General features: G+C 40.8%; 2 protein-coding genes across 22 annotated transcripts in view; one reads left to right on the forward strand and one right to left on the reverse strand.

The window, feature by feature from the left end:
* HECTD1 (HECT domain E3 ubiquitin protein ligase 1) overlaps positions 1 to 17,311 on the forward strand; it is a 108,926-nt gene extending 91,615 nt beyond the window's left edge. For 16 of the 20 annotated variants that reach the window (XM_055291575.2, XM_063645870.1, XM_055291576.2 and 13 more), the window contains 14 exons: positions 352 to 574; positions 2,817 to 2,871; positions 3,096 to 3,278; positions 3,671 to 3,878; positions 3,966 to 4,051; positions 4,618 to 4,745; positions 7,558 to 7,759; positions 9,456 to 9,593; positions 9,904 to 10,511; positions 11,782 to 11,860; positions 11,974 to 12,067; positions 14,361 to 14,511; positions 16,101 to 16,245; positions 16,358 to 17,311. In XM_055291575.2, the coding sequence (XP_055147550.1) occupies positions 352 to 574; positions 2,817 to 2,871; positions 3,096 to 3,278; positions 3,671 to 3,878; positions 3,966 to 4,051; positions 4,618 to 4,745; positions 7,558 to 7,759; positions 9,456 to 9,593; positions 9,904 to 10,511; positions 11,782 to 11,860; positions 11,974 to 12,067; positions 14,361 to 14,511; positions 16,101 to 16,245; positions 16,358 to 16,495 (2,438 nt within the window). In that variant the 3' untranslated portion in view covers positions 16,496 to 17,311. The remainder of the gene's footprint in view (positions 1 to 351; positions 575 to 2,816; positions 2,872 to 3,095; positions 3,279 to 3,670; positions 3,879 to 3,965; positions 4,052 to 4,617; positions 4,746 to 7,557; positions 7,760 to 9,455; positions 9,594 to 9,903; positions 10,512 to 11,781; positions 11,861 to 11,973; positions 12,068 to 14,360; positions 14,512 to 16,100; positions 16,246 to 16,357) is intronic. The other 4 variants (XM_063645878.1, XM_063645879.1, XM_063645880.1 and 1 more) reach the window with 1 other exon arrangement.
* Positions 17,312 to 20,933: 3,622 nt separating this feature from the next.
* The window catches only part of AP4S1 (adaptor related protein complex 4 subunit sigma 1), a 77,748-nt gene continuing 71,093 nt past the window's right edge, over positions 20,934 to 27,588 (reverse strand). For both annotated transcript variants that reach the window (XM_055291600.2, XM_055291602.2), the window contains exon 6: positions 20,934 to 26,358. In XM_055291600.2, coding sequence (XP_055147575.1) covers positions 26,119 to 26,358 — 240 coding nt within the window. In that variant the 3' untranslated portion in view covers positions 20,934 to 26,118. The remainder of the gene's footprint in view (positions 26,359 to 27,588) is intronic.

A 27,588-nucleotide genomic window follows, 5' to 3' on the forward strand; every position in this document is an offset into this window, starting at 1 on the left:
AAATACAAAAATTATCCAGATGTGGTGTTGGGCACCTATAATCCCAGCTACTCGGGAGGCTGACGAAGGAGAATTGCTTGAACCTGGGAGGCAGAGGTTGCAGTGAGCTGAGATCGCGCCACTGCACTCCAGCCTGGGCAACAGAGCAAGACTCCATCTCAAAAAAAGAAAAAAAAAAGAAACAGAAAACAAAAATATCAAAGCCTGGAGAGTCTTAAGTCGCTGACATCCTTTAGCTAATGTATGGCAGAGAGGTTTGGATTTCATGTAGCCTTGTCGCCTAGTGTAGTGGCCTTTCTTGGACTGCTTGTTCTAGTATAATTGTTTTTCACCTATCTTCCAAATTTTTAGGGACCCCTCATTCAGAGCTCTTGGAAGAAGTCGAATGTACTCCGTCACCTCGATTAGCTCTAACTTTGAAAGTAACAGGTCTTGGAACGACTCGTGAAGTTGAATTACCACTCACCAATTTTAGATCAACCATCTTTTACTATGTACAAAAATTGCTTCAATTGTCCTGTAATGGCAATGTGAAATCAGATAAACTTAGGCGTATTTGGGAGCCCACATACACGTAAGAAATTTTAACTTAATGTTTTGGTAGATAATGTCCTAGTGTAGAGCCAAGAAGCATTGCATTTATTTTGGATTATAGGAACAGAAAAGATTTTGTTTTTATCCTGTTGGCTTACAGGAACAGATAATAGTGTTTGGGACTCTTGGTGTAGAATGATTAAGTTTTAGAAGTAGAAGGACATTTACAATCTATGCTAGCTTCTTACGTAATTGTTGAAAAGAGCGTCATTTGAATTCTTTGACTAAGATCGTGTATGAGTACTAAATATCTTCTTTCTGTTCGTTATTTTGGGGGTGTGTGGGTTAACACCTGCCTTTCTTTGTACAAATAATTATCAGTGACTTAGGGTAAATTTATTTAACATTTTTGTGCCTTACATTCCTAATCTATAAAATGAGAGTGGTTGTAATGAATTAACATGTAATGAACATGTAACATGTAATGAATCAACATGTATCATGTAATGAATCAACATGTATAAAGTGTTTTCTTTTCTTTTTTTCTGAGACAAGGTCTCTCTCTGTTGCCCAGGCTGGAGTGCAGTGGTGCGATCATGGCTCACTGCAGCCTCAAACTCCACAGGCTCAGGTGATTTTCCCACCTCAGCCCCCTGAGTAGCTGGGACTACAGGTGTGCACCACCAGGCCTAGCTAATTTTTGTATTTTTTGTAGGGATGGGGTTTTTACCATGTTGCCCATGCTGGTGTCGAACTTCTGAGCTCAAGTGATCTGTCCACCTCAGCCTCCCAAAGTGCTGGGATTACAGGTGTTGAGCCTCTGTGCTTGGCCTGCAAAGTGTTTTCGATACCCCCTAGGATATATTAAGTGCTCAGTAAATGTTATCTATAAAGTAATTGTTATTTAATAATAAACAATAAATTATATCATCATTCTTACTGTAACTTCACTTCTATTAGTATGTTTTCTGATGTTCTCTTAACATCACTGATGATCTTATGTAATGGCCAATAAAAGTAATGTAGGTCCTTTTGAGATAGAACAGAAAATCATAATGGTATTCTCCCGCCCTTCAGTTTTTTTTCCCCAAGTTCCCAAGAGCTAGGAAAACCTCCCTTCAATTTTTATTGCAGTTTAAAAATTGATCTCAACTGCCTTATTTGAACATAAGCACTCCTGATCATTGTTACTTCTATCCTTCTTTTCTTTTTTTTTTTTTTTTTCTTGAGACGGAGTCTTGCTCTGTCACCCAGGCTGGAGTGCAGTGGCGCGATCTCGGCTCACTGCAAGCTCCGCCTCCTGGGTTCACGCCATTCTCCTGCGTCAGCCTCTCCGAGTAGCTGGGACTATAGGCGCCCGCCACCACGCCCGGCTAATTTTTTTTTGTATTTTTAGTAGAGACGGGGTTTCACTGTGGTCTCGATCTCCTGACCTCGTGATCCGCCCGCCTCGGCCTCCCAAAGTGCTGGGATTACAAGCGTGAGCCACCACGCCCGGCCTTCTATCCTTCTTTTCATCTAGACACAGAGAACCTGTTTCTTATCCCATTGTATTTTTACAACAGTTACAGCCATGTGCTACATAACAACTTTTCAGTCAGTGATGGACCATGTATGACAGGGGTCTCATAAGATTATAAAACCATATTTTTACTGTACCTTTTTTATGTTTAGATACACAAATACCATTGTGTTACAGTTGCCTATAGTATTCAGTACAGTGATATGCTGTTAAGGTTCGTGGCCTAGGAACAATAGGCTATAACACATAGCCTAGGTAGATAGTAGGCTATACCATTTTATTGTGTAGTGCACTCAATGATGTTTCACAACCACCGAATCACCTAATGCTGTGTAACACTTGATACAGTCATATCTTTAAAAGTTCTAGATTTGATACATGCTTTCTTTGTAATAATGCTAAATTTATAAATCATAATTCAGGAATATGGTTTCTGCTACTTTGCCTTATGTTTAACAAATTAACATTTTTTCTTAAAAATCCTCCTTGAGGCTGGGTGTCGTGACACACCTTAATTCCAGCACTTTGGGAGGCCAAGGCAGGGGCATCGCTTGAAACCAGGAGTTTGAAACTAGCCTGGACAACATAGCAAAACTTTATCTTTACAAAAAATATAGAAAAAAGAATTCTCCTTGAGTTCAGTGTTCTGTGCAGGCATATGTCTAGTGAATGACATTCATTTTTTTTTTTAAAGAATTGAAGCCGTATTGGAAATAATCACAAATTATATATGAATTAACTTGAATATCTTCATGTTTAGAATCATGTACAGAGAAATGAAGGATTCTGATAAAGAAAAGGAAAATGGAAAAATGGTAAGTTATTTTTAGAACATTGGTCTTACTCTTGGCTAGTTAAAAAAAGAAAGATAGTAAAACTAACACAGTATTGCAATTGAACGTTGAAGGGAATAATGACTAACATGGAATTCTTTAGATTAGAGTAAGTGCATGATCTTAAAGCTACCTCATGTAATGCATGTGAAATATCACAGACTTTATAATTGGGAAAGGCCAACATTTGGTTTTTCCTGTTGTAGGGTTGCTGGTCTATAGAGCATGTGGAGCAGTACCTTGGCACTGATGAATTACCAAAGAATGACTTGATAACCTACCTGCAGAAGAATGCAGACGCTGCTTTCCTGCGCCACTGGAAATTAACTGGCACTAATAAAAGTATTAGGAAAAACAGAAATTGTTCTCAGCTCATAGCTGCATATAAGGTATATATTGGCATCAAAACACTATTTTGATTGCAAATGGCTTCATGCTTTGTTTTGCAGCTTTGGAAACTTCTTAAGGAACAGCAGTTCATTGAGACATAATTTTAAAAATGAGGTTGAATTAACACTGTTAATGCACAAATTCTAAAATTTCAAATATGGCTTGTAGCATTGGATCTGAATACAGACTTTGACCATGGCTTAGAGTGGTTATATTTTATTTGGGAATTTTAATGGTTTAGAATGCCTTGATTTATGTCTTGTGTTATGTTTTTATTTAAAAAGAAGGCACTTTAAAAAATTCCAACCCTTTCATAGTGGTATTGATAGAATGATACACTGTTTTTCTTGAAAATGTGATTAATGGCCAGTTTTTCTAATTGTTTCTATAGGATTTTTGTGAGCATGGAACAAAGTCTGGGTTAAACCAGGGGGCCATTTCTACTCTTCAAAGTAGTGATATTCTTAATTTAACAAAAGAGCAACCTCAGGCCAAAGCAGGCAATGGACAGAACTCTTGTGGAGTAGAAGATGTCCTTCAGCTTCTGCGTATTCTGTATATAGTTGCAAGTGACCCTTATTCAAGAATATCCCAGGAAGGTCTGTAAGAAGCCTTGTTTCATTTCTATAGCAGTTTTAAAGCAAGTCAGTTTATATTTTTATTAATTTTATTAATTAATTTTATAGATGGTGATGAACAGCCTCAGTTTACTTTTCCACCAGATGAATTCACTAGCAAAAAAATTACAACAAAAATATTACAACAGATTGAGGTAATAAAGTCAGACAGCTGAACTCCTCATTCTATTACTGTTGGACTTTTCCTAATATTCCCTTTACTTTCTTTTCTACCTCTCACCATGTTTCCCTTCCCTCTGATTCGTAATTTGAGCTATATGGTCCTTTGCATTTATTTCCTGATTACAGGTTTATAATTGACTTGGTCGTTTTTTAATAATTGCCTTATAGGGTCAGGTGTGGTGGCTCACTCCTGTAATTCCAGCATTTTGGGGGCCAAAGTGGGTGTATCGTTAGAGGCTAGGAGTTCAAGACCAGCCTGGCCAATATGGCGAAACCGCGTCTCTGCTAAAAATACAAAAATTAGCTGGGCACGGTGGCACACGCCTATAATCCCAGCTACTTGGGTGGCTAGGGCAGGAGAATCGCTTGAACCCAGGAGGCAGAGGCTGCAGTGAGCCAAGATCGTACCACTGCACACCAGCCTGGGCAACAGAGTGAGACTCTGTCTCAAAAAAAAAAAAAAAATGAATGAATGAATGAATGCATGCATGCATGAATGCCTTATAGCACTAAGACATTATTATTTGTTAATTCGCAGGAACCATTGGCATTGGCAAGTGGGGCTCTGCCAGACTGGTGTGAACAATTAACCAGCAAATGTCCTTTTCTAATACCATTTGAAACTAGACAGCTTTATTTCACATGTACAGCATTTGGTGCCTCAAGGTAAGAAGACTTTTTTTATGTTTTTAGAATAAGTATGTTTTTATGTTATGTAAGTTGAAAATGTACAACTATACTGTCAAGACTGATAGAGGGAATATATTATCTTGTATTCTTATAAAGAATAGTCAGCATTGCCTTTTGGCCTGAACCACCAATCTTCTAGTAATTCGCCAAAATGACTAATCCAAAGGAAAGGAGGAGAGATACCTGATAGATGTTTTCTAGGTCTTTTAGAAAACATGGAGTTGTTCCTTTGGCCACGTATATGCAAATCTAAAAGAGAGGTGATATTGTAGACATTAAGGGAATGGGTACTGTTCAAAAAGGAATGCCCCACAAGTGTTACCGTGGCTAAACTGGAAGAGTCTACAGTGTTACCCAGCATGCTGTTGGCATTGTTGTTTTTTTGTTTTTGTTTTTGTTTTTTTGAGACAGAGTCTCACTCTGTTGCCCGGGCTGGAGTGCAGTGGCGTGATCTCGGCTCACTGCAACCTCCGCCTCCCAGGTTCAAGCAGTTCTCCTCCCTCAGCCCCCCTGAGTGGCTAGGATTACAGGTGCCCGCCACCACACCTGGCTAATGGCATTGTTGTAAAAAACAAGGGCAAGATTCTTACCAAGAGAATTAATGTGCATATTGAGCACATTAAGCACTCTAAGAGCCGAGATAGCTTCCTGAAACACATGAAGGAAAATGATCAGAAAAAGAAGGAAGCCAAAGAGAAAGGTACCTGCATTTAGCTGAAGTGCCAGCCTGTTCCACCCAGAGAAGTGCACTGTGTGAAAACCAAGGGAAAGGAGCCTGAGCTGCTGGAACCTCTTCTCTGTGAATTCATGCATAATAGGTGTTTAAAAAAAATAGCCAGGAGCGGTGGCTCACGCCTGTAATCCCAGCACTTTGGGAGGCTGAGGTGGGTGGATCACGAGATCAGGAGATCGAGACCATCCTGGCTAATGCAGTGAAACCCCGTCTCTACTAAAAATACAAAAAATTAGCTGGGCATGGTGGCAGGCACCTGTAGTCTAAGCTACTTGGAGGCTGAGGCAGGAGAATGGCGTGAACCCAGGAAGTGGAGCTTGCAGTGAGTAGAGATTGTGCCACTGCACTCCAGCTTGGGCGACAGAGCGAAACTCCATCTCAAAAAAATAAAAAATAAAAATAAAAGACCTCTGGACTGTAAAAATGTTTCTCTTCATTGAATAGAAGTGTGGTGTCCTCTCCCCCCAAAAAATATTTCAGGCAAATTTTAATTTTGTCCTAAGCCTAATTGTGTAATGTCTTTACTATTCAAATTTAATGTATTTCTTGCTGAAAGATGTGAGATGGCTTATTGTGCAACAAATTACTCAATTGGTTAGAAAATGGTCAGATATTATTTATGAAATATTTATACTGGTTTGAAGATAGTCCCTCTAATCATGGAAGAAGTAATTTACCAAAAAAAAAAAAAAGCATTTAAAAAGTTTCTGTTTCCAGGCTGGGCACGGTGGCCTATGCCTATAATTCCAGCACTTTGGGAGGCCAAGACAGACACATCACTCGAGGCCAGGAGTTCGAGACCAGCCTGGCCAATGTGGCAAAACCCCATCTCTACAAAAAAACACAAAAATTAGCTGGGCATAATTCCAGCTTTTTAGGAGGCTGAGGCATAAGAATTTGCTTGAACCTGGGAGGCAGAGGTTGCAGTGAGCTGAGATTGCACCACTGTACTCCAGCCTGGGCAGCAGAGCAAGACTCATTGTAGGTGCTCAATAAATATTTTGTTGAATGATTGTTTACCTTAAGTACTCTTCCAAAATAGTTGTAAAAAAAAAATTTATAATTTAAACTGTTTGTTTTCTTCCCTGATAGTTACATTTTTGTACCATTTAATACCATTTACAAAGCATTTATATACATAGAACTATAGGCATGTTGTGATAACTGGCATTGATTATAATTTGTTTTATAAATGAGGAAATTGATTCTGCACGTACTTAGCTGATTTGCCTAAGATCATGAAAAAATAGTAGCACACATGAGAGCAGAACCTTCAGCTTCTTATTCCTAATTATCGGTTCTTCCTCCCACCATAAATGGATTGTTATTAAAAAAAAGAAAATGTGGCCGGGTGTGGCAGCTCATGCCTGTAATCACAGCACTTTGGGAGGCTGAGGTGGGTGGATCAGTTGAGGCCAGAAGTTCGAGACCAGCCTGGGCAACGTGGCAGAACCCCCATCTCTACTAAAAATACAAAAATTAGCTGGGTGTGGTGGCACACACCTGTAATCCCAGCTACTGGGGAGGCTGAGGCAGGAGAATCACTTGAACCCGGGATAGAGAGGTTGCAGTGAGCCAAGATCATGCCACTGTACTCCAGCCTGGGTGACAGAACAAGACTCCATCTCAAAAAAAAGAAAGAAAAGAAAAATTGTTTTAAAATTATAATTACCGTTTCGATGGTGGCTTTCAGTTTGAAAGATAGCTTAATCATTTTTAAATTTCTCTGATAGGAAACATTTGTCCTTATTTTGAATGATGTTGGGGCTTGGACAACAGATTTTTATTTTTATTGAACTGCTAAAATAAGGAGGCAAAATATAGACCCAGTACTTTCTCCAGTTTGCTTAAGGCAGATTATAATAAAAGGAGTTTCATTTATTTTTACTTGTGACAGGAAGCAATTTATGTAACAAAAAAAGATTACTGTGTTTTAAAAATCACCTGATAAGATACTATTTTTTAATTTCTTAAATCTTTGAATTCTGTTGCTGGTTTAGTAGTACAGTCAGCTGTTAATGTATGCTGCAGCTCATAGATATTTTTCTATTTCAGAGCAATAGTATGGTTACAAAACCGACGTGAAGCCACTGTGGAACGAACGAGAACCACAAGCAGTGTTAGGCGAGATGACCCTGGAGAGTTTCGAGTTGGTCGTCTCAAGCATGAAAGAGTAAAAGTTCCACGTGGCGAATCACTGATGGAATGGGCTGAGAATGTCATGCAAATACATGCAGATCGGAAATCAGTTCTTGAGGTAATGTCATATAAAATTAGATTTAGGGAACAGGAATGACACTTAGGGAACCAGCCCAATGTGTATCTTCACTGCATTAAAAACTGTGGTAGGTAAACATGAAGAGGGGTTTTCCTATTCTGTAGGCAGAAGCCTTCTCCTCTGGCAGAGCATCTTTTTCATAAGAGGATGTCAGTCCACCTCCTTAGGGGTTAGGTCTTGCGCCATTAATGAGCAACAAAGAAGATCTCCGCTCTTGAGGTGGCAAAGTGCTTGTTGTACTTGAGGGCTTCTACCCATTTCATAACAAAGTTGGACTAAAATAGTACTCACAAGGGATTACTTTTTACTCAAATTAAACTGTGCTGTTCGATATTTTGGGAGCACCTGGTTTTGTTATATTGTTTCACTTAAATTGTGCTTGGTATTATATCACTGTGGTCTGGGTTGAGAGATGCTGTAGGAAATGGCAGTATGAAATTTAATATATTTACTTTAGAAATGTTACTGTGGACATTGTTGGTTTTATTTCATATACACAGTATTCCCTATATGAGGAAGAGTGGAAATATCTCTCCTGTCACAGGGGTGAAACCAATTGGTTTTTTTTTAACTTTTGGATCATAAACTAATTGCAAGAAATATGATACATCTCTAGAAGATGTCCAAGGCTTTACATCTTTCACTTTATATACAGACTTTCATTGTATTCCTCCTACCCTTATGTTGTTGTTCTTCTTCTTCTTTTTTTTTTTTTTTAATAGAGACAAGTTCTCACTATGTTGCCCAGGCTGGTCTCAAACTCCTGGGCTCAAGTGATCCACCTGCTTCAGCCTCCCAAAGTGCTGGGATTACAGGCGTGAGCCACCATGCCCAGCTGCTTACATTCTTCTAATTTAGATAATCTTTTTTTTTAACCATATGCTGTAGTTTTTATGATACTTTATGCAATCACTTTAAAGGTTTTTGTCCATACTCTTCCTGTTGCAAAAATGATTTAAAGTGTCTTTAACTCAGAAATAAGTGGAAGAGGTGAGGCGCAGTGGCTCATGCCTGTAATCCCAGCACTTTGGGAGGCTGAGGTGGGTGGATCACCTGAGGTCAAGAGTTTGAGACCAGCCGGACCAACATAGTAAAACCCTGTCTCTACTGAAAATACAAAATTAGCCAGGCATGGTGGTACATGCCATAATCCCACCTACTTGGGAGGCTGAGGCAGGAAAATCGCCTGAACCCGGGAGGCAGAGGTTGCAGTGAGCTGAGATCATGCCACTGCACTCCATCCTGGGCGACAAGAGTGAAACTCTATCTCTAAAAATAAAAAAGTGGAAGAGTTTAGGCTTTGGTGTCACACAGAGACACACAAAAATCTGTACACCATCATTTCTTCAAGCAAATTATTTAACCTCCTTATCTGAGATTTGGTTTCCTTTGGTGTAAAAAGGAGATAATTATTTTGCAGGGTTGTCGTGAGAAGTAAATGTATGAATGATGCTTGGCACAATGCTTAAGCATGTAATAGTGTACAACAAGTGGACTCTTGTCTTTAGGAAAACTAAAATAACACTTCTATGCTGTTTATAATATATATACACTGCTATTTTGAAAAAAGGTATATTACCGGATCAGATATGATAAATTTTGGCAAGAATTAGATTATTTTTAAAAACACCCCAAACTTTAAGTTTAACCCACAATTTATTTGTTCATATTTTAGGTTGAGTTTTTAGGAGAAGAAGGAACTGGCTTGGGACCCACATTAGAGTTTTATGCTCTGGTGGCAGCAGAATTCCAGAGAACTGACTTGGGAGCTTGGCTTTGTGATGATAATTTTCCAGATGATGAATCTCGTCACGTAAGAATATTTCTCATTTTGTGACTTGAGCTGTGACTGCTTTCAAAAGTGTTAAAATAGGTTATGTGTTCAGAGCATAAGCCAGGTTTCTGACTCTACTTTTATTATTGAATAATCTTGATACAATTAAAATATTTCTAAAGCAATAAAATTTAGTCACCAAAAGCTATTTAATAAAATTATGTACTTTTAGATAGCCAAATTCATGAAGATGTTTAACGTTTATGGATTTTTTTCTTAGATGATGATAGGCTTAGTTTCTATTACCTTTTGTTTAATTTTATTTGCATTTCACCCTCTAAAAAATTAGGTTGATCTTGGAGGTGGATTGAAACCTCCTGGATATTATGTGCAGAGGTCATGTGGACTGTTCACGGCACCGTTTCCACAGGATAGTGATGAGCTTGAAAGGATCACGAAACTGTTTCATTTCCTTGGAATTTTCTTGGCCAAATGCATTCAAGACAATAGACTTGTGGACTTACCTATTTCTAAACCTTTTTTTAAACTTATGTGTATGGGTGACATTAAAAGCAATATGAGTAAACTGATTTATGAGTCACGAGGTGATAGAGACTTACACTGTACTGAAAGTCAGTCTGAAGCCTCTACAGAAGAAGGTCATGATTCACTCTCGGTAGGAAGCTTTGAAGAGGATTCAAAATCAGAATTTATTCTTGATCCCCCTAAACCAAAACCCCCAGCTTGGTTTAATGGAATTTTGACTTGGGAAGACTTTGAATTAGTAAACCCACACAGAGCCAGATTTTTAAAAGAAATTAAAGACCTTGCTATCAAGAGGCGCCAAATTTTAAGCAACAAAGGTCTTTCTGAAGATGAGAAGAACACAAAATTACAGGAACTAGTGCTGAAGAATCCATCAGGTTCTGGGCCTCCACTTAGCATAGAGGATTTAGGGTAAGCATTATGTGTACATTCTTCAGTCCAATGGGTGAATAAGTTTTAAAGCTTTTGTTTCTTTGTCCTCACTGATTTGCAATATATGAGTAAATAGTCTGTCAAAAACAGTAATATGCTGTAGGAAATATTGATGATCGACTTGAACCTTTGATTTAATACTATAAAGACAACACTCAGAATACTAGAATGTGGTCGGGCGCGGTGGCTCACGCCTGTAATCCCAGCATTTTGGGAGGCCGAGGCGGGCAGATCACAAGGTCAGGAGATCGAGACCATCCTGGCTAACACGGTGAAACCCTGTCTCTACTAAAAATACAAAAAATTAGCCGGGTGAGGTGGCGGGCGCCTGTAGTCCCAGCTACGTGGGAGGCTGAGGCAGGAGAATGGCGTGAACCCCGGGGGGCGGAGCCTGCAGTGAGCCGAGATTGCGCCACTGCACTCCAGCCTGGGTGAAAGAGCGAGACTCCGTCGCAAAAAAAAAAAAAAGAATACTAGAATATTAGTTTATTAATCATCAAACCTTTAGAAGATTACTTGACTTAGCCAATGTGAATTTATATGCCTGTGTAAAACGTCCAGAGACAAATTCATCTGCTAATATATGGTCCACTTTGCAAAGCTCAAAAATTGGTTGGTATGTCAGCTTTATCACCAATGGCTGTAGCAGCTGAGATGCTGCAGATCTTTTGATAAAACTCTGTTACTTTATGTACAGGTAATTATCATATCTTCAGCTGTGATTTTAGGTTAACTGCAAGGCTTTTTTTTAATGTTTGCTGATAATGTTGGTAAACTGTGTTTGATAAATGGTTATATATTCAAGGTTTTTTTTAATGTATATTTTTGTACACAGCGTGATTGACTTCAGTAAAGCAACAGTTTCTTCCTAAAAGTCTTATAAACATGTTGCTATCATAATTCATTGCAAAATTTTTAGTTCATTAATTTTGTGCCATAAGTTAGAAGTAAAATACAGAAAGGTGGTTTCATGCAATCTTTGCAAAGCCAGACAGATTTGGTAACAGATGGCCTAGTAGATTTTGTCCATAGAATATTGCATTTAAAAAGTCCTCAACTTACTTCTAAGCTGGTGCACTGATTTTGTTGGAGGAGGAGAGGGGTGGGATTTATGGTTTTGATAGCCATGTTATTTTATTTAATTTTTTCTCTTGTACCCACTGATGGCAGATGATAGTAATGTTATAAAAACTAAACACCATTAGTAGTAGCTGCATGTCAGTTAATTTAATCTTTTTTGTCTTCCCAGTTTAAATTTCCAGTTTTGCCCTTCCTCAAGAATATATGGTTTTACAGCTGTGGATCTCAAGCCAAGTGGTGAAGATGAGGTAAAAAGTTTGCTTTTAATATAGTTGTAAGTTCTGAAATATCCTCTTAGCAAGGCTAGTTGTACTAGACGCTCCTGAAATATTCCTAGATACTGACAGATTTTCTTTTGCAGATGATAACAATGGATAATGCAGAAGAATATGTGGATTTGATGTTTGACTTTTGTATGCATACGGGTATTCAGAAACAAATGGAAGCCTTTAGAGGTAAGTTTAAAGGATTTTTAGCATAATTGCTCTCCTTTTACTTTGAGACAGTTGAAATTATGGTCAAGAATTGCTGGTGGTCGGCCAGGCACGGTGGCTCACACCTGTAATCCCAGCACTTTGGGAGGCCGAGGTGGGAGGATCACCTGAGGTTGGGAGTTGGAGATCAGCCTGACCAACATAGAGAAACCCTGTCTCTACTAAAAATACAAAATTAGCTGGGCATGGTGGCGCATGCCTGTAATCCTAGCTACTCAGGAGACTGAGGCAGGAGTCACTTGAACCCGGGAGGCGAGGTTGCGGTGAGCTGAGATCACGCCATTGCACTCCAGCCTGGGCGATGAGCAAAACTCCGTTGCAAAAAAAAAGGATTGCTGGTGGTCGGGTGTGGTGGTGGCTCACACTTGTAATCTCAGCACTTTGGGAGGCTGAAGCAGGAGGATTGCTTGAGCCCAGGAGTTCCAAGACCAGCCTGGGCAACATGGCAAGACCCCATCCCTACAAAACATTTTTTTAAAAATTAGCTAGATGTGGTGGCATGTGCCTGTGGTCCCAGCTACCCGCAAGGCTGAAGTGGGAGAATAGTCTGAGCCTGGGAGGCTGAGGCTGCAGTGAGCCATGTTTGTGCCACTGCACTCCAGCCTGGGCAACAGAGGGAGACCTTGCCTCAACAAAGAAGGAAAGAAAGTGGACGTAGGTTGCATACATTCTAGATTATTTGATAAGGATGAATTAAACCATGAAAGAATCATGATGGCAACAAAGTATATTACACATAAAATTACTTTTGAAAATGAGAACACAGTTTTGCCTGACTTCTATGACAGAAAGAGCTGGTGAACTCCCGACTGAGTAGTAATAAGAATTTGCATACTGACCATAGCAAGTGAATGTTCTCTCTCTGTTCACATTTGTGATGTTAAGCAGGGATTTCTAATTTAAAACACAGTTTTAATTTCAAGCTGTCTTAATTTATGCTTGTTTATTCAAACATTTATGAATGTTGAATATTCATCTTCTGTCCATTTCATCGGTAATGGGTATTTTTTTATTGTTGCATAATATATGTACATGTTTATGGGGCATTTTGATACATACAATGTGTAATGATAAAATCAGTATTTAGGATATCCATCATCTTGGACATTTATCATTTCTGTGTGTTGGGAACATTCCAATTATTCTCTTCTAGCTTCTTTGAAATATACAATATATTATTGTTAACTATAGTCACCCTACTATGCTAGAAGACATTAGAACTTACTCCTTTTATTTGTGTTTGTACCCATTAAACTACGTCTCTTCATCCACCCCTACATGCTACATTCCCAGCCTCTGATACCATTCTTTTCTTTACCTTTATGAGATCAACTTTGTTGTTTTTGTTTTTTTGAGATGGAGTTTTTGCTCTTGTTGCCCAGGCTGGAGTGCGATGGCACGAACTCAGCTCACTGCAACCTCCATCTCCTGGGTTCAAGCAATTCTCCTGCCTCAGCCTCCTGAGTAGCTGGGATTACAGGCCTGTGCCACCACACCCGGCTAATTTTGTATTTTTAGTGGAGATGGGGTTTCCTCATGTTGGTCAGGCTGGTCTCGAACTCCCGACCTCAGGTGATCTGCCCGCCTCGGCCTCCCAAAGTGCTGGGATTACAGGTGTGAGCCACTTTGCCGGCCGAGATCAACTTTTTAAGTTCCCACATATGAGTGGGAACATGTGATACTTGTCTTTCTGTGCTTGGCTTTTTTTACTTAATGTAATGACCTTCAGTTCCACCCATGTTCCTACAAATGAAAAGATTTCATTCTTTTTTTTTTTTTGAGACGGAGTCTCAGGCTGGAGTCCCAGGCTGGAGTGCAGTGGTGCCATCTCGGCTCACTGCAAGCTCTGCCTCCTGGATGCATGCCATTCTCCTGCCTCAGCCTCCAGAGTAGCTGGGACTACAGGCAGCCGCCACCACATCTGGCTAATTTTTTGTATATTTAGTAGAGAGGGGGTTTCATTGTGTTGGCCAGGATGGTCTCGATCTCCTGACCTCATGATCTGCCCACCTCTGCCTCCCAAAGTGCTGGGATTACAGGCGTGAGCCACCGCACCCAGCCCATTCTTTTTTATGGTTGTATAGTATTCCATTTGTACATATACCACATTTTCTTTACGTATTCATCCCTTGATAGATACTTAGATTGTTTCTGATAATGGGTATTTTGGTTTGAAATTTGGTATTTTGGAATCGTAACTTGGAAACTGAGTTATATGTTTGTTTTTTGTGTTTCCATTACATGTACGATGTAGATGGGTTTAATAAAGTTTTTCCAATGGAGAAATTAAGTTCCTTCAGCCATGAAGAAGTCCAAATGATTCTTTGTGGAAACCAGTCACCATCCTGGGCAGCAGAGGATATTATCAATTACACTGAACCTAAGCTGGGTTATACACGTGACAGGTATGTGATACTATTTTCTAAGATCAACAAAATTATTTATATTCCCCAAATCAAATGACAGATTCTCTAAAGAACTTTAACTCAGTGAGTATCATAAAGTAAGTGAGAAAGCAGTGGTGTCTCACAGTTACCAGAATGCATATCCACTGATAAGGCTGGGAGGATACAAAAAGACAGCTGACAACAGGCCGGGTGTGGTGGTGGCTCACACCTGTAATCCCAGCACTTTGGGAGGCTAAGGCAGGCGGATCACTCGAGGTCAGGAGTTTGAGACCGGCCTGGCCAACATGGTGAAACCTCATTTCTACTAAAAACACAAAAATTAGCTGGGCGTGGTGGCAGACGCCTGTAATCCCAGCTACTTGGGAGGCTGAGGCAGGAGAATCACTTGAACCCAGGAAGTGGAGGTTGCAGTGAGCCAAGATCATGCCATTGCACTCCAGCCTGGGCAACAAGAGTGAAACTCCGTCTCAAAAAAAAAAGACAAATGACATCATGGCTGATGTTGATTCCTTTTCTCATTGTGTTTTAATTGTTCATTTTTTAAATTTGGTAAATTGTAAGCTGTTGGGCTATACTACATTTATATTAAACTTTTTATTGAATATAACAGATTACACACATCATATATACAGTTTATTTTCTCAAAATGAACACACCTATATAATTGGTATCCAGAATATGAAACAACTTCAAAAATCCCCCTTCCCACCATATTCTTTTCTATTAATTTAATCACCGTATGTTGATCAGTTTTGCTTGCTTTTGAACTTTTAATATATGAAATCATGTAGTCTGTTTTCTTTGTGGTCTGGTTTCTTTTGAGTAACATTGTGATTATGAAATTTATCCATGTTGTGGCATGTCGTTCATTTACTATTTCATTACATGAATTTATCACAAGATAATTATTTTGCTGGAACAAAAATTATTTCAGATCCCCTTTGCTATATTTATCCGTATTTGGAATGATTTTGCAAGTGCATCCTGTGTTTTTGTGATTTGCTGACTTTGTTGCAGAATAGATGGACCCCATACACCGTCAGTATTTTTTAGTTCTTACAATTTGTAAGTGCAAGACAGTCTTTGAGGGATTTTTTTTTTTTTGAGATGGAGTTTCGCTCTTGTTGTCCAGGCTGGAATGCAATGGCAGTCTCAGCTCACTGAAACCTCTATCTCCCAGGTTCAAGCGATTTTCCTGCCTTAGCCTCCCAAGTAGCTGGGCGTGTGTAATCCCAAGATTACAGGCGTGTGCCACCACACCCAGCTAATTTTGTATTTTTAGTAGAGATGCGGTTTCACCATGTTTGTCAGGCTGCTCTCGAACTCTTGACCTCAGGTGATCCACCAGCCTTAGCCTCCCAAGGTGCTGGGATTACACGTATGAGCCACCACGCGTGGCCAGGGATATTTTTAAAGTAGCTTGTATTAGCCCATTTCATACTTACCCAAGAGTCTCTAGATGTGTTGTTCTTCTTGTGTGAGGATATTGTTTTTTAGGGAGCTTGTTGCTGGCTTAGAAAGTAGTGGTAGTGATTTTCATTTAAATCTGCAGTCAACTCAATATAACTATATTTTTGTTCTTTTAGCCCTGGTTTCCTGAGGTTTGTGAGGGTTTTATGTGGCATGTCTTCTGATGAAAGGAAAGCATTCTTGCAGTTTACCACTGGTTGTTCAACTCTACCCCCAGGTGGACTGGCTAACCTGCATCCCAGGCTCACGGTTGTACGCAAGGTACAAGCTCTCTGGCTAATGGGGAGTCCAAATGGAATTTAGTTACTTTACTTTTGAAAGAAAGAAGTATTTAAACTCATGGTCTTCTGTTGTGTTTGCTTTCTTGCTGTAGGTTGACGCTACTGATGCAAGCTATCCATCAGTCAATACGTGTGTGCATTACCTTAAGTTGCCTGAATATTCTTCTGAAGAGATCATGAGAGAGCGCCTGCTAGCTGCTACAATGGAGAAAGGCTTTCATCTCAATTGAGCTTTGAAGTGCAATGGGAGACATCAGAGACTTTAAAAATACTAGTGAAGCCTCTTGTGTTTGTGTGCAGAGAAGTATATGATCCTCCATGCTAATGACACTTGCCTTTTTTTCCACCATTAAGGCTTTAAAAACATGTGGAGTAAGTTTTTTAGCTGCTAATGACAAAACAAATCCTGTAACTACCCAGCCAGCAAGTATATAGCACAGAACACTGTGTTACTTTACAAGGGCTTATGTGACTGGAATAAGGTGGTCCAACTTGACTGTTCCAAAGAGCAGCTTCTCAGATCTTCAGTGTTCACTGGTAAATTTCTAACAGTGTATTTGTGTAAAGTTTGTCATTTCATACTCCATACACTACAGTTGCCGTCACGGATCCCTGTTTTGCTGGCTTTTAAGCTACTTGGTCAAAAATCCTGCTTCCTTAAAACATAGAGAATTAATGAGCATCTCAAGCTTTTTCTTTTCCTTTTTAATGATGCCTGCACTATCAAGAGTATTCTAGTGTTCTCTCTTTGTTTGGCATATAATCATGCACCAACCTTTTTATTTCTTTAAGGTGGGAGTATATTTTTATTTCCTAAACGCCGTACTATGAAGATCAAAGTCTTAAGTGTGTTTGTGCAGCTCAAAAATAAAGATGTATTAAGGGGGGAAAACACTGGTCTAAGTGCAAGGCACACTTAAAGGAAGTTTTACTTTTGGTTGTATTTTCTTTGTATATTATAAACATTTATTTAACTTGTTGCCGTTTGAAGTAAAAAATTTCCAAAATGTATGCTCAACAATAATCATTAAAATGTTTGCAGCGTACAGAACTGTGTCATGTGACTATTTCAGTGCAATCGTTAGACTTAAGAGCTTTACCAGGTACTTGTCATTTTGAATCATCCAAAGTTTTCTGAAATTACTACATAAAGAAATGTGTTTTTCTATAGTAAATACGGGTATTAAAATTGAAAGGCTAGAAGAAATATATATTCACACACTTGTGATTCAGTGGTTGGGTTCAGTTTTAAAGTATGCCTCAGCTAGAACTGACCAGTTACTTGTGTTAATTTTTTTAAAAAACACCAGATCCACAACTTAACTATTGTATTTACAAGTATATGTAAGTAAGGATGTATGTGAGATCCAAGAATGATTTTTAAATGTTGTGTGTCAAAACACCGGGATACTGCTGTTTTCTGGTTTTGAAGAGGGGACTGTATTTCCAAATTCCAAAGTGGATTTTCCAAATTCCAGTTATTACCATTTCTGTGCTTATAGGTGAAAGGAAAGACACTAGGCCTAATTTAGCCAAATAGCTTTTTTTTTTCTCTCTCTTAAAGACAGGCTCTTGCTGTGTTACCCAGGCTGGTCTCAAACTCCTAGGTTCAAGCGATCCTCCCACCACAGCTTCTGGAGTAGCTGGGATTACAGATGTGTACCATCACACCTGGCTCAAATGGTTTTTTAAGGAACCAAAAGCATGTTTGAAATTGCCCAATATTGACCTGTTTGAAAGGCAAATTCTCTTCCTATAAGAGATATCTTTTGCTGTAATTACAAGTCTCTAAGATGTCTATCAGTAGTCAGCTTTTACCAAGACTAGCCTGGCACCAGGGTTAGCAAACTATGGCCTGCTGCCTGTTTTTGAATGGCCCATGGCTAAGCATGGCTTTAAAATTTTTTTAATTGTTGGGGAAAAAAATCAAAAGAATATTTTATGTGAAAATTATGAAATTTAAATTTCAGTGTCCACAAATAAACAGCCATGTTCATTCATTTGCATGGTTGCTTTTGCACTACAATGGCAGAATTTAGTAGTTAGCAGAGACCATATGGCCCACAAAGCCTAAAATATTTACTATTTGGCCCTTTACAGAAAAAGCTTGCTGAACCCTGGTCTGGCAAGTGGCTACAGCAGATAAATTGATAACTTTACATAAAATCGGGCAGGGCACGGTGGATCACATCTATAATCCCAGCACTTTGGGAGGCCGAGCAGGGTGGATCACCTGAGGTCAAGAGTTTGAGACCAGCCCGACCAACATGGTGAAACCCTGTCTCTACTAAAAATATAAAAATTAGCCGGGCATGGTGGCACATGCCTGTAATCCCAGCTACTCTGGAGGCTAAAGCAGGAGAATCGCTTGAACCCGGGAGGCGGAGGTTGCAGTGAGCCGAGATTGTGCCATTGCACTCCAGCCTGGGCAGCAAGAGTGAAACTCTGTCTCAAAAAAAATAAAAAGTTTATATAAAATCGTAGCCGTTTTTGAAATATTAGGAGTCTTCCTCAGAAAAAGTCCAAGAACAAGGTAAGGCTGACCAAATACAAGTATGAAAAGTCACTTAAAGCATCTTAGTGAAGTTATATGGCGACACAGCCTGTAAGTACAGATACGCATGAGTCAAGAGTTCTGAGACATCTACCAGGGTCTCCACCTCAACTGTAAGTTGTTAAATATTGTTTCCTATGATACCTACCAACTATTTTTTTCAACTGTTATTCTCTCAAGGTTCTAAAATCTGTGCCGAGATGTAATTCAACTACTATTTTGGTGTGACCCAAAAATTAATTTTGTTCACTCCCTAGCTACTCTGGTGTACCAGTTTCAGCAGTTACCTGAATGTGCTACTGATTAAGTACCTACCAACTAGGACAGTGTTTCCCAACTAATGTGTCTCAGAAAGACCTCCATAGCACTTTGGTCTACACTGGGCTTTCCCCAGACCTTGGCTACTTGATACAAAAGTGTATCTGTACACACAAACCACTCATTGTTCCCACAGGTCAGAAGCCTTCCTTTTGCCTTCCTGAACGAGTCCAAAAACAACTCAGGTTTGGAGTCCACTATTGACTGTCTGCGTTTTTATAGATATAAACCTTGATATTGCAAGTGGATTTTTAGAATAGGATAAAAAAAGGCTCCACTGCCTACCCCCCACAATACACAGACAAACCAAACAGAACAGTGCTGAATGGTATCTCTGAAACGTGCATTTGGCCAGGCGCGGTGGCTCACACCTGTAATCCCAGCACTTTGGGAAGTCAAGGCGGGTGAATCACTTGAGGTCAGGGTTTTGAGACCAGCCTGGCCAACATGATGAAACCCCATCTCTACTAAAAATACAAAAATCAGTCAGTGTGGTGGCACACACCTGTAATCCCAGCTGCTCAGGGAGCTGGGGCAGGAGAATTGCTTGAACCTGGGAGGCGGAGGTTGCAGTGAGCTGATATCATGCCACTGCATTCCAGCCTGGACAACCGAGCGAGACTGTCTCAAGGAAAAAAATGCATTTGTGTCCTATTTTAGAGGCTGGAGTGTCACAGAAGAATGAACTATTGGATCATTCCATTGGCTGGGACGGTATCTTAATATACCAAAAATAGATTTTGGCCGGGCAGGGTAGCTCATGCCTGTAATTCTTGCACTTTAGGAGGCTGAGGTGACAGGATTGCTTGAGCCCAGGAGTTTGAGACCAGCCTGGGGAACATAGTGAGACCCTGTCTCTATATTTAAAGGAAGAAGATTTCTACTTTCTTCATTGCACCTGACCTCCCATCCCTACATGTGTATATATAGTAGACCTCCCTATTCTTGGGGGATAAGTTCTAAGACCCCCCAGTGGATATCTGAAACTGATAGTACCAAATACCATATATAGAGAGAGAAAGAGAATGTTTTTTCCTATACATACCTACCTATGATAAAGTTTATAAATTAGGCACAGTAAGATTAACAACAATAATAGAACAATTATTACAATATACTGTAAGAAAGTTACATGAAAGCTGGGCATGGTGGTGTGCACCTATAGCTCCAGCTACTTGGAAGGCTGAGTAGGAGGATGGCTTGAGCCCAGGAGTTCAAATCCAGCCTGGGTAACAGAGACCCCATCTCTTAAAAAACAAAAGATGGCCAGGTGTGGTAGCTCATGCCTGTTATCCCAGCACTTTAAGAGGCTGAGGTAAGGAGGATTGCTTGAGCCCAGGAATTCAAGACTAGCCTGGGCAACATATGGAGACCTTGTCTCTACAAAAAATAAAAAAAATTAGCTGAGTAGGGTGGCACACACCTGTGGTCCCAGCTCCCTGGGAAGCTGAGGTGGGAGGATTGCTTGAGCCCAAGGGGTTGAGGCTGCAGTGAGCCATAATCATGCCACTGCACTGCAGCCTGGGCAACAGAGCAAGACCCTGTCTTTAAAAAAAAAGAAAAATTATATATATATATGAATGTAGTCTCTCAAGACCTTATTGTACTGTACTCACCCTTCTCATGATCTATCCATCTGGTAACCAAGACAGTTACTAAATGACTGTCAAGTGGGGAGTGTATACAGCATGCATATGCTGGACAAAGGGACTATTCACCTCCCAGGCAAGACGGAGTGGGACAGAGCAGGACGAAGTGGGACGGTGCAAGATTTCATCACACTACTCAGAATGGCATGCAGTTTAAAACACACATTGTTTATTTCTGGAATTTTCTATTTAATATTTTGGGACCTCAGTTGACCATGAGTAACACAAACCACAGAATGCGCAACAGTGGATAAGAGAGGGACTACTGTACATACTTTCGCCTAAGACAGTTCTATATATTCTTCTGTTAACTGGGTAGCAAAGGCATATAGAAAGGTTTTGGGGGGATGCAGTGCATTGCTCTTCTGTAATGACAGTAATTTACTTCAAGACATTGCAGGAGAAGGGGTTAAAGGAGTAAAAGGAAGGGAAGGATTCATTTCATGCCTACCTGTACAGAGACATTTTCTTGCATTCTACTTTTTTTTTTTTGAGATGGAGTCTCACTCTGTGCCCAGGCTGGAGTGCAGTGGCACAATCTCGATCTCGGCTCACTGCAACCTCTGCCTCCCAGGTTCAAGTGATCCTCCTACCACAGCCTCCCAAGTAGTTGGGATTATAGGTGTGTGCCACCATGCCTGGCTAATTTTTTGTATTTTTAGTAGAGACAGGTCTCATCATGTTGGCCAAGCTGGTCTTGAACTCCTGACCTCAAATGATCTACCCACCTTGGCCTCCCAAAGTGCTGGGATTATAGGCGTAAGCCACCATGCCTGGCTGCATTCTACTTTTAAACTTTGAACTAAATTTCGTTAACAGTAAGCTTATTAATAAGCAAACCCTTTAAAATGTGGCATAAAAAGACTGGGCACAGTGGCTCAGGCCTTTAATCCCAACACTTTGGGAGGCAAAGGCAGATGGATCATGTGACCACAGGAATTTGAGACCAGCCTGGGCAACGTGGCGAAACCCTATCTCTGCAACAAAATACAAAAATTAGCTGGGTGCAGGGGGTGTGCACCTGTCATCCCAGTTACTCGGGAGGCTGAGGTGGGAGGATCACCTGAGCCCAGGAGGTAGAGGCTGCAGTGAGGCATGATCACACCACTGCACTCCAGCCTAGAAGACACAGGGAGATGCTGTCTCCAAAAAACAAACAAAAAGGGGGGCATAAAGGATAGCTGTAGGGGCTCTCCGGGGCTCTCTTAATGTCTGATAATCCATTATTTGAAAGTAATGTTCTCTATAGAGTTAATTACATAATGGCATTGTAATTACTAAGGGCCCCTAAAATGAATATCAAAGGCTTTTACAAACTGGCAAATAAAATTTAACTCTGCATCTTTGTTAGGTACATGTTATAAAAGTTTTTTTGTTTTGTTTTGGTGTTTTTGAGGCAGGGCCGCACTCCATTACCCAGGTTGGAGTACAGTGTTGTGATCATAGTTCACTGCAGCCTCAAATTCCTGGGCTTGATCAATCCTCCCACCTCAGCCTCTTGAGTAGTTAGGAGTACAGGTGCTCACCACCACAGCTAGCTAACTTTTTAATTAGTTATTTACTTATTTTTAGAGACAGGGTCTCACTCTGTCACCCAGGCTGGAGTGCAGTGGCATGATCTCGGCTCACTGCAACCTCTGCCTCCCGGATTCAAGCAATTCTACTGCCTCAGCCTCCTGAGTAGCTGAGATTAGAGGTGCCTGCCACCACGCCTGGCTAATTTTTTTGTATTTTTAGTAGAGACGAGGTTTTACCATGTTGGCCAGGCTGGTTTCAAACTCCTGACCTCAAGTGATCTGCCTGCCTCGGCCTCCCAAAGTGCTAGGATTACAGGCATGAGCCACCGCACCTGGCTAATTATTTTTTGTAGAGATACGGTCTTGCTGTGTTGCCCAGGCTGGTCTTGAACTAATGGGCTCAAGCAATCCTCCTGCCTTGGCCCCCCAAAATGTTGGGATTGCAGGCCTGAGCCACTGCACTCAGACTTTTTTATTTTTGAGACAGGGTTTCGCTCTGTCACCCAGGCTGGAGTGCAGTGACACGATCATAGCTCACTGAAGACTCGAACTCCTGGGCTCAAGAAATCCTTCTGCCTCAGACTCCCAAGTACTTGAGACTACAGGTATGTGCCACCACACCCGGCTAATTTTTGCATTTTTTTGTAAAGATGAAGTCTGTGTTGTCCAGGCTGGTCTTGAATTTCTGGCCTCAAGCAATCCTCCTTCCTCAGCCTCCCAAAGTGCAGGGGTTACAGGTGTGAGGCACTGCACCAGCCCCACATTACAAAGCTTTTAGAGCTAGGCCAGGAAGGTTCAAGGTTGTAGTACAACATGATCATGCTTGTGAATAGCCACTGCAGTCCAGCCTGGACAACACTGCAAGACCTGCTTCTCTTAAAAACAAGCAAACAAAAAAACACCTCTTGGCTGGGCATGGTGGCTCATGCTTGTAATCCCAGCACTTTGGGAGGCTGAAGCGGGTGGATCACTTGAGGTCAGGAGTTCAAGAACAGCCTGGCCAACATGGTGAAACCCTATCTCTACTAAAAATACAAAAATTAGCTGGGCGTAGTGGCACATGCCTGTAGTCGCAGCTACTCAGGAGGCAGAATTGCTTGAACCTAGAGGTGGAGGTTGCAGTGAGCTGAGATCATGCCACTGCACTCCAGCCTGGGTGACAGAGCAAGACTCTGTCTTAAAAAACACACACACACATACCTCTTAAAAAGTAAATTTTAGGCTGGGCGCGGTGGCTCACGCCTGTAATCCCAGCACTTTGGGAGGCCGAGGCGGGCGGATCACGAGGTCAGGAGATCGAGACCATCCTGGCTAACATGGTGAAACCCCGTCTCTACTAAAAATACAAAAAATTAGCCGGGCGAGGTGGCGGGCGCCTGTAGTCCCAGCTACTCGGGAGGCTGAGGCAGGAGAATGGCGTGAACCCCGGGGGGCGGAGCCTGCAATGAGCCGAGATCGCACCACTGCACTCCAGCCTGGGTGAAAGAGCGAGACTCCTTCTCAAAAAAAAAAAAAAAAAGTAAATTTTACTAAGCCTTTTAAAGGAATAAGACAGCCTTCAGAAGTCAGGCACTGTGGCTCATCTGTAATCCCAGAATTTTGGGAGGCTGAGGCAGGCAGATCACCTGAGGTCAGGAGTTTGAGACAGCCTGGCCAACATGGTGAAACCCTGTCTCTACTAAAAATACAAAAATTAGCCAGGTGTGGTGGCGCACACCTGTAGTCCCAGCTCGGAGGCTGAGGCAGGAGAATTGCTTGAACCCCGGAAGTGGAGGTTGCAGTGAGCCAAGAATGTGCTGGGTGACACAGCTAGACTAGACTCCGTCTCAAAAAAAAAAAAAAAAAAATAGCCTTCAGAAAACAGCGTTACTCAAAATGCCTTGTTTAAATTTTAAAACTTTATTGGCTGACAGAAAACTGCCATGCTTTCTTCCCACTACCATCCTGCTATTCCCGAATTCAATTTGCAAAAAGAAGCATAGACCAAGAAGGGTTCCTTAGGTGCTCAACAGAATTTAAAGTGGGAAAGATATGTTTACAATTAGAAAATAAAACTCCTCTCTCAGTTTAAAAAAATGTTTTTCTTTGTACATAAAGTACAGTTTTGTTTTCTTTTTAGGAACTGTGGAAAATGCCTATTTATAATGTCTTTGGAAGGATACCCCATTTTGTAATTGTGGTCTTCCAGATTCTTCTGGGTTACAGATGTTGAGATGTATTCCACGGTACTCGCATTTCTGATAAATCCATGTTGTCTGGAAGAGACTTCCTTTCAGCTTTCTGACATCTTATCAAGAATTAGTAGAGGGGCAAGAATTCTTGCCCTGTTAGTTTCCACAATGCAGCCATTTAACACCATCTCATCCAAAATGATGTGTACTTTATCCAAATTAAACATTATCTAGGGTTATATTAAGGAAATTAGTTTAAAGTTAAAAATTGTTAACATTCAGTAAAAATTTATGGCTTAACCTAGAGTGTTCCCAGTGTAAATTAGCCTAAACATGAGGTTTTTTTGTACAGAATTTCTGAAATTAAATTTAAAACTGGCATCCATATTAGAAATTGTTACCTTCATATATACATACCTAGTTTCACCTTGGTTAAGCTAACAGGATAAGTAGGGATAAAAATGAAACAGCTACATTTTTTAACCAAAGGGATAGGGGGCCTACTAAGTGCTAGAGAACACAGCAGTGTCATGTGGCAAGAGAATGACCTTAACTCAAAAATAATGTTGTCTTCCCAGACAATAATAGTAACAGTAACAACGATTTGTTGAATACTCCTGTTCCAGACATTGTGTTAAATTTCAGGCCTCTACAAATCTCTGATGTATGTTGTTACATATTATCCTCAGTTTACCCAGGATCAAACAGGTTCAAAGCATAGTCCAAGGTCACATGGCTAGTAAATGCCGGGCTTGAATTTAAACCTAAAGCTTGGGCTTGACTGCTCTGCTTATGGGCTCCTCAGGAGGGGCTAGACACCTTCCTCCTCAACCCCCAAACCTCCACCCCAAAATAAATGCCTTGTACCTTCAGTTATCTTCTCTGTCAGACAGACTGATGTAAAAATAACTATGAGGAGAAAATGAATGGGCCGGGCGCGGTGGCTCACGCTTGTAATCCCAGCACTTTGGGAGGCCGAGGCGGGCGGATCACGAGGTCAGGAGATCGAGACCACGGTGAAAACCCTGTCTCTACTAAAAATACAAAAAAATTAGCTGGGCGTAGTGGCGGGGGCCTGTAGTCCCAGCTACTCGGAGAGGCTGAGGCAGGAGAATGGCGTGAACCCGGGAGGCGGAGCTTGCAGTGAGCCGAGATTGCGCCACTGCACTCCAGCCAGGGCGACAGAGCGAGACTCCGTCTCAAAAAAAAAAAAAAAAAAAAAATGAATGAAGAAGGCAGAGCATAATAAAAGTTCTGGATTTCAAGGTAGTATCTCTTACAAATGGGTAGTTCTAAGAAGTCATTTGAGAATGATGGAGCCACTTTGGCTTACAGGTGTTCCTACTGGGAAGTTAGTATGGGGCATGGGGAAAGAAGAAAATATTGTTAGACTATGATGTCTAGCAAACTAGAAAGAACTAAATACTTCCCTCAAGAATCTCTTCAACTGAATACCTAACTTTTCTTTTGTGAAAGAAGGGGAACTGGAATGACATGCTGACAATGAATGTTTCTCAATTCTACACCTTAATATCTGAAGTTCTCTGTCTACTTAAAGAGCATGATCCTGGTCTGTTACAAAAACACAACAGTTGACTGATTGTTTCAAATAAACTTCACTCAACAAATAGGTAATTAAATGCACTAGCGGAGTTCAAAATTAAATCTTTGTAAAGTGAATTGTTCCCATTTGATTTTTTTCAACCAGACCAGATATTCAAAGTCTACACCATATTTGCTTAGTGAAGCGCAACTACACAGAATAGGACAAACGGTGAATGACTTTAAAGTTTTTATTAGGCTCTGTGTGAATATCTCATTAAGCTCTGTGCAAATAGTCCTCCAGCAGAATAAACTGTTTTCCAAGGGCCCATGGGAACTGTCCTTAAGTGACCCAGAAAAAAAAAAAAAAAAGCGTTACTCTGATATACCTATTAATAATGTCTTCCAATTATACAGATGATTGCTCTGTCCCATAGCCAAACTGGGACTGAAATGTTAGGCTCTTGACTCAAACCTGTTCACTAGACCCAGAAGCCAGAACTTAGGTGAGATAAAGTGGGAATGGCAGCCAGGTATATATAGAAAGGCAGAGCTAAGAAGCACAGGTGGCTACATGAAAAATGGCCTGGAGAACCTTCCTGTTGTATTCACTAAGGTCAATGAAAGCCTTAGTGCCTTTGAAAATGTCGCCTTCTCCAAGATAACTTTCTTTGAGATACAAGGAAATCTAACTTTAACCCATGAATTAGTTCGGGGATCAAGCTGCTCTGTGGGCTGCCCCATCTTTGGCAAGTAGATGACCTGCTGTTCAGATGTCCCCTTGAGCAACTGCCCAACTGTTTTGAAATTCAGATCAGAATTTACTGCTAAATCATATAAACCACTGACATCCCCACATTACAAGGAACAAGGACAAGGTCCTCCAGCAAGTCAATTTCCCAACATCCTGGAAACATGAGTTGCTCAGTAAGGTCATTGTATACTGTTGACATGTGACTGCCTGTGTATCTGTGTATCTGACTCAAACTCTAATAATCATGCAGCTTTCTGGCACTATATGGGGAAACTACAGACCAAATCCAATGTGAGGCAAAGGCCTGAAAGCTGATTTCCCCCTGGAATCATGTGACTCTTTTAAAATAAGAATCCAGCTGTTGTTTACATCTTGATTTGGTTTATGAGCAATTTGTACACCCTGGTGAGGCCAAGAGTAATGGCATTTAGGCCATATGCCAGGTAAGCAGGGACCAAAAAGTACCCTATATGCTAAGCCCATGGAATAAACACACTGCAATGGTGACATCTGAAATAGGAGGAAGTAAGAAGGGCCCAGACTGTCGGTATACTAATGTAGTGAGCTGAGAATGGCTATTGAAAGACAGTCTTACCTTCAGGCTATAATGAACTTGACTGACTCTAAAGATCCTAAGGCAACCTGTTTTCTTTCATGGGCCCCCTAAGGTTGAACGGACATGAGCTAGAAACAATCTCCCAAAGAGCGGAGTTACTGAAGTCCACTTTCTCCCAACCTAGAAACCTAAGAGCCTTTCTGAATTTTCACATAATGTGGGTTGGAATTGAACATCATAGGGCTCCTGGAATATTAGTGCC

The sequence above is a fragment of the Symphalangus syndactylus genome, chromosome 9 (assembly GCF_028878055.3).
Source record: "Symphalangus syndactylus isolate Jambi chromosome 9, NHGRI_mSymSyn1-v2.1_pri, whole genome shotgun sequence".
NCBI classification, from domain to species: domain Eukaryota; kingdom Metazoa; phylum Chordata; class Mammalia; order Primates; family Hylobatidae; genus Symphalangus; species Symphalangus syndactylus.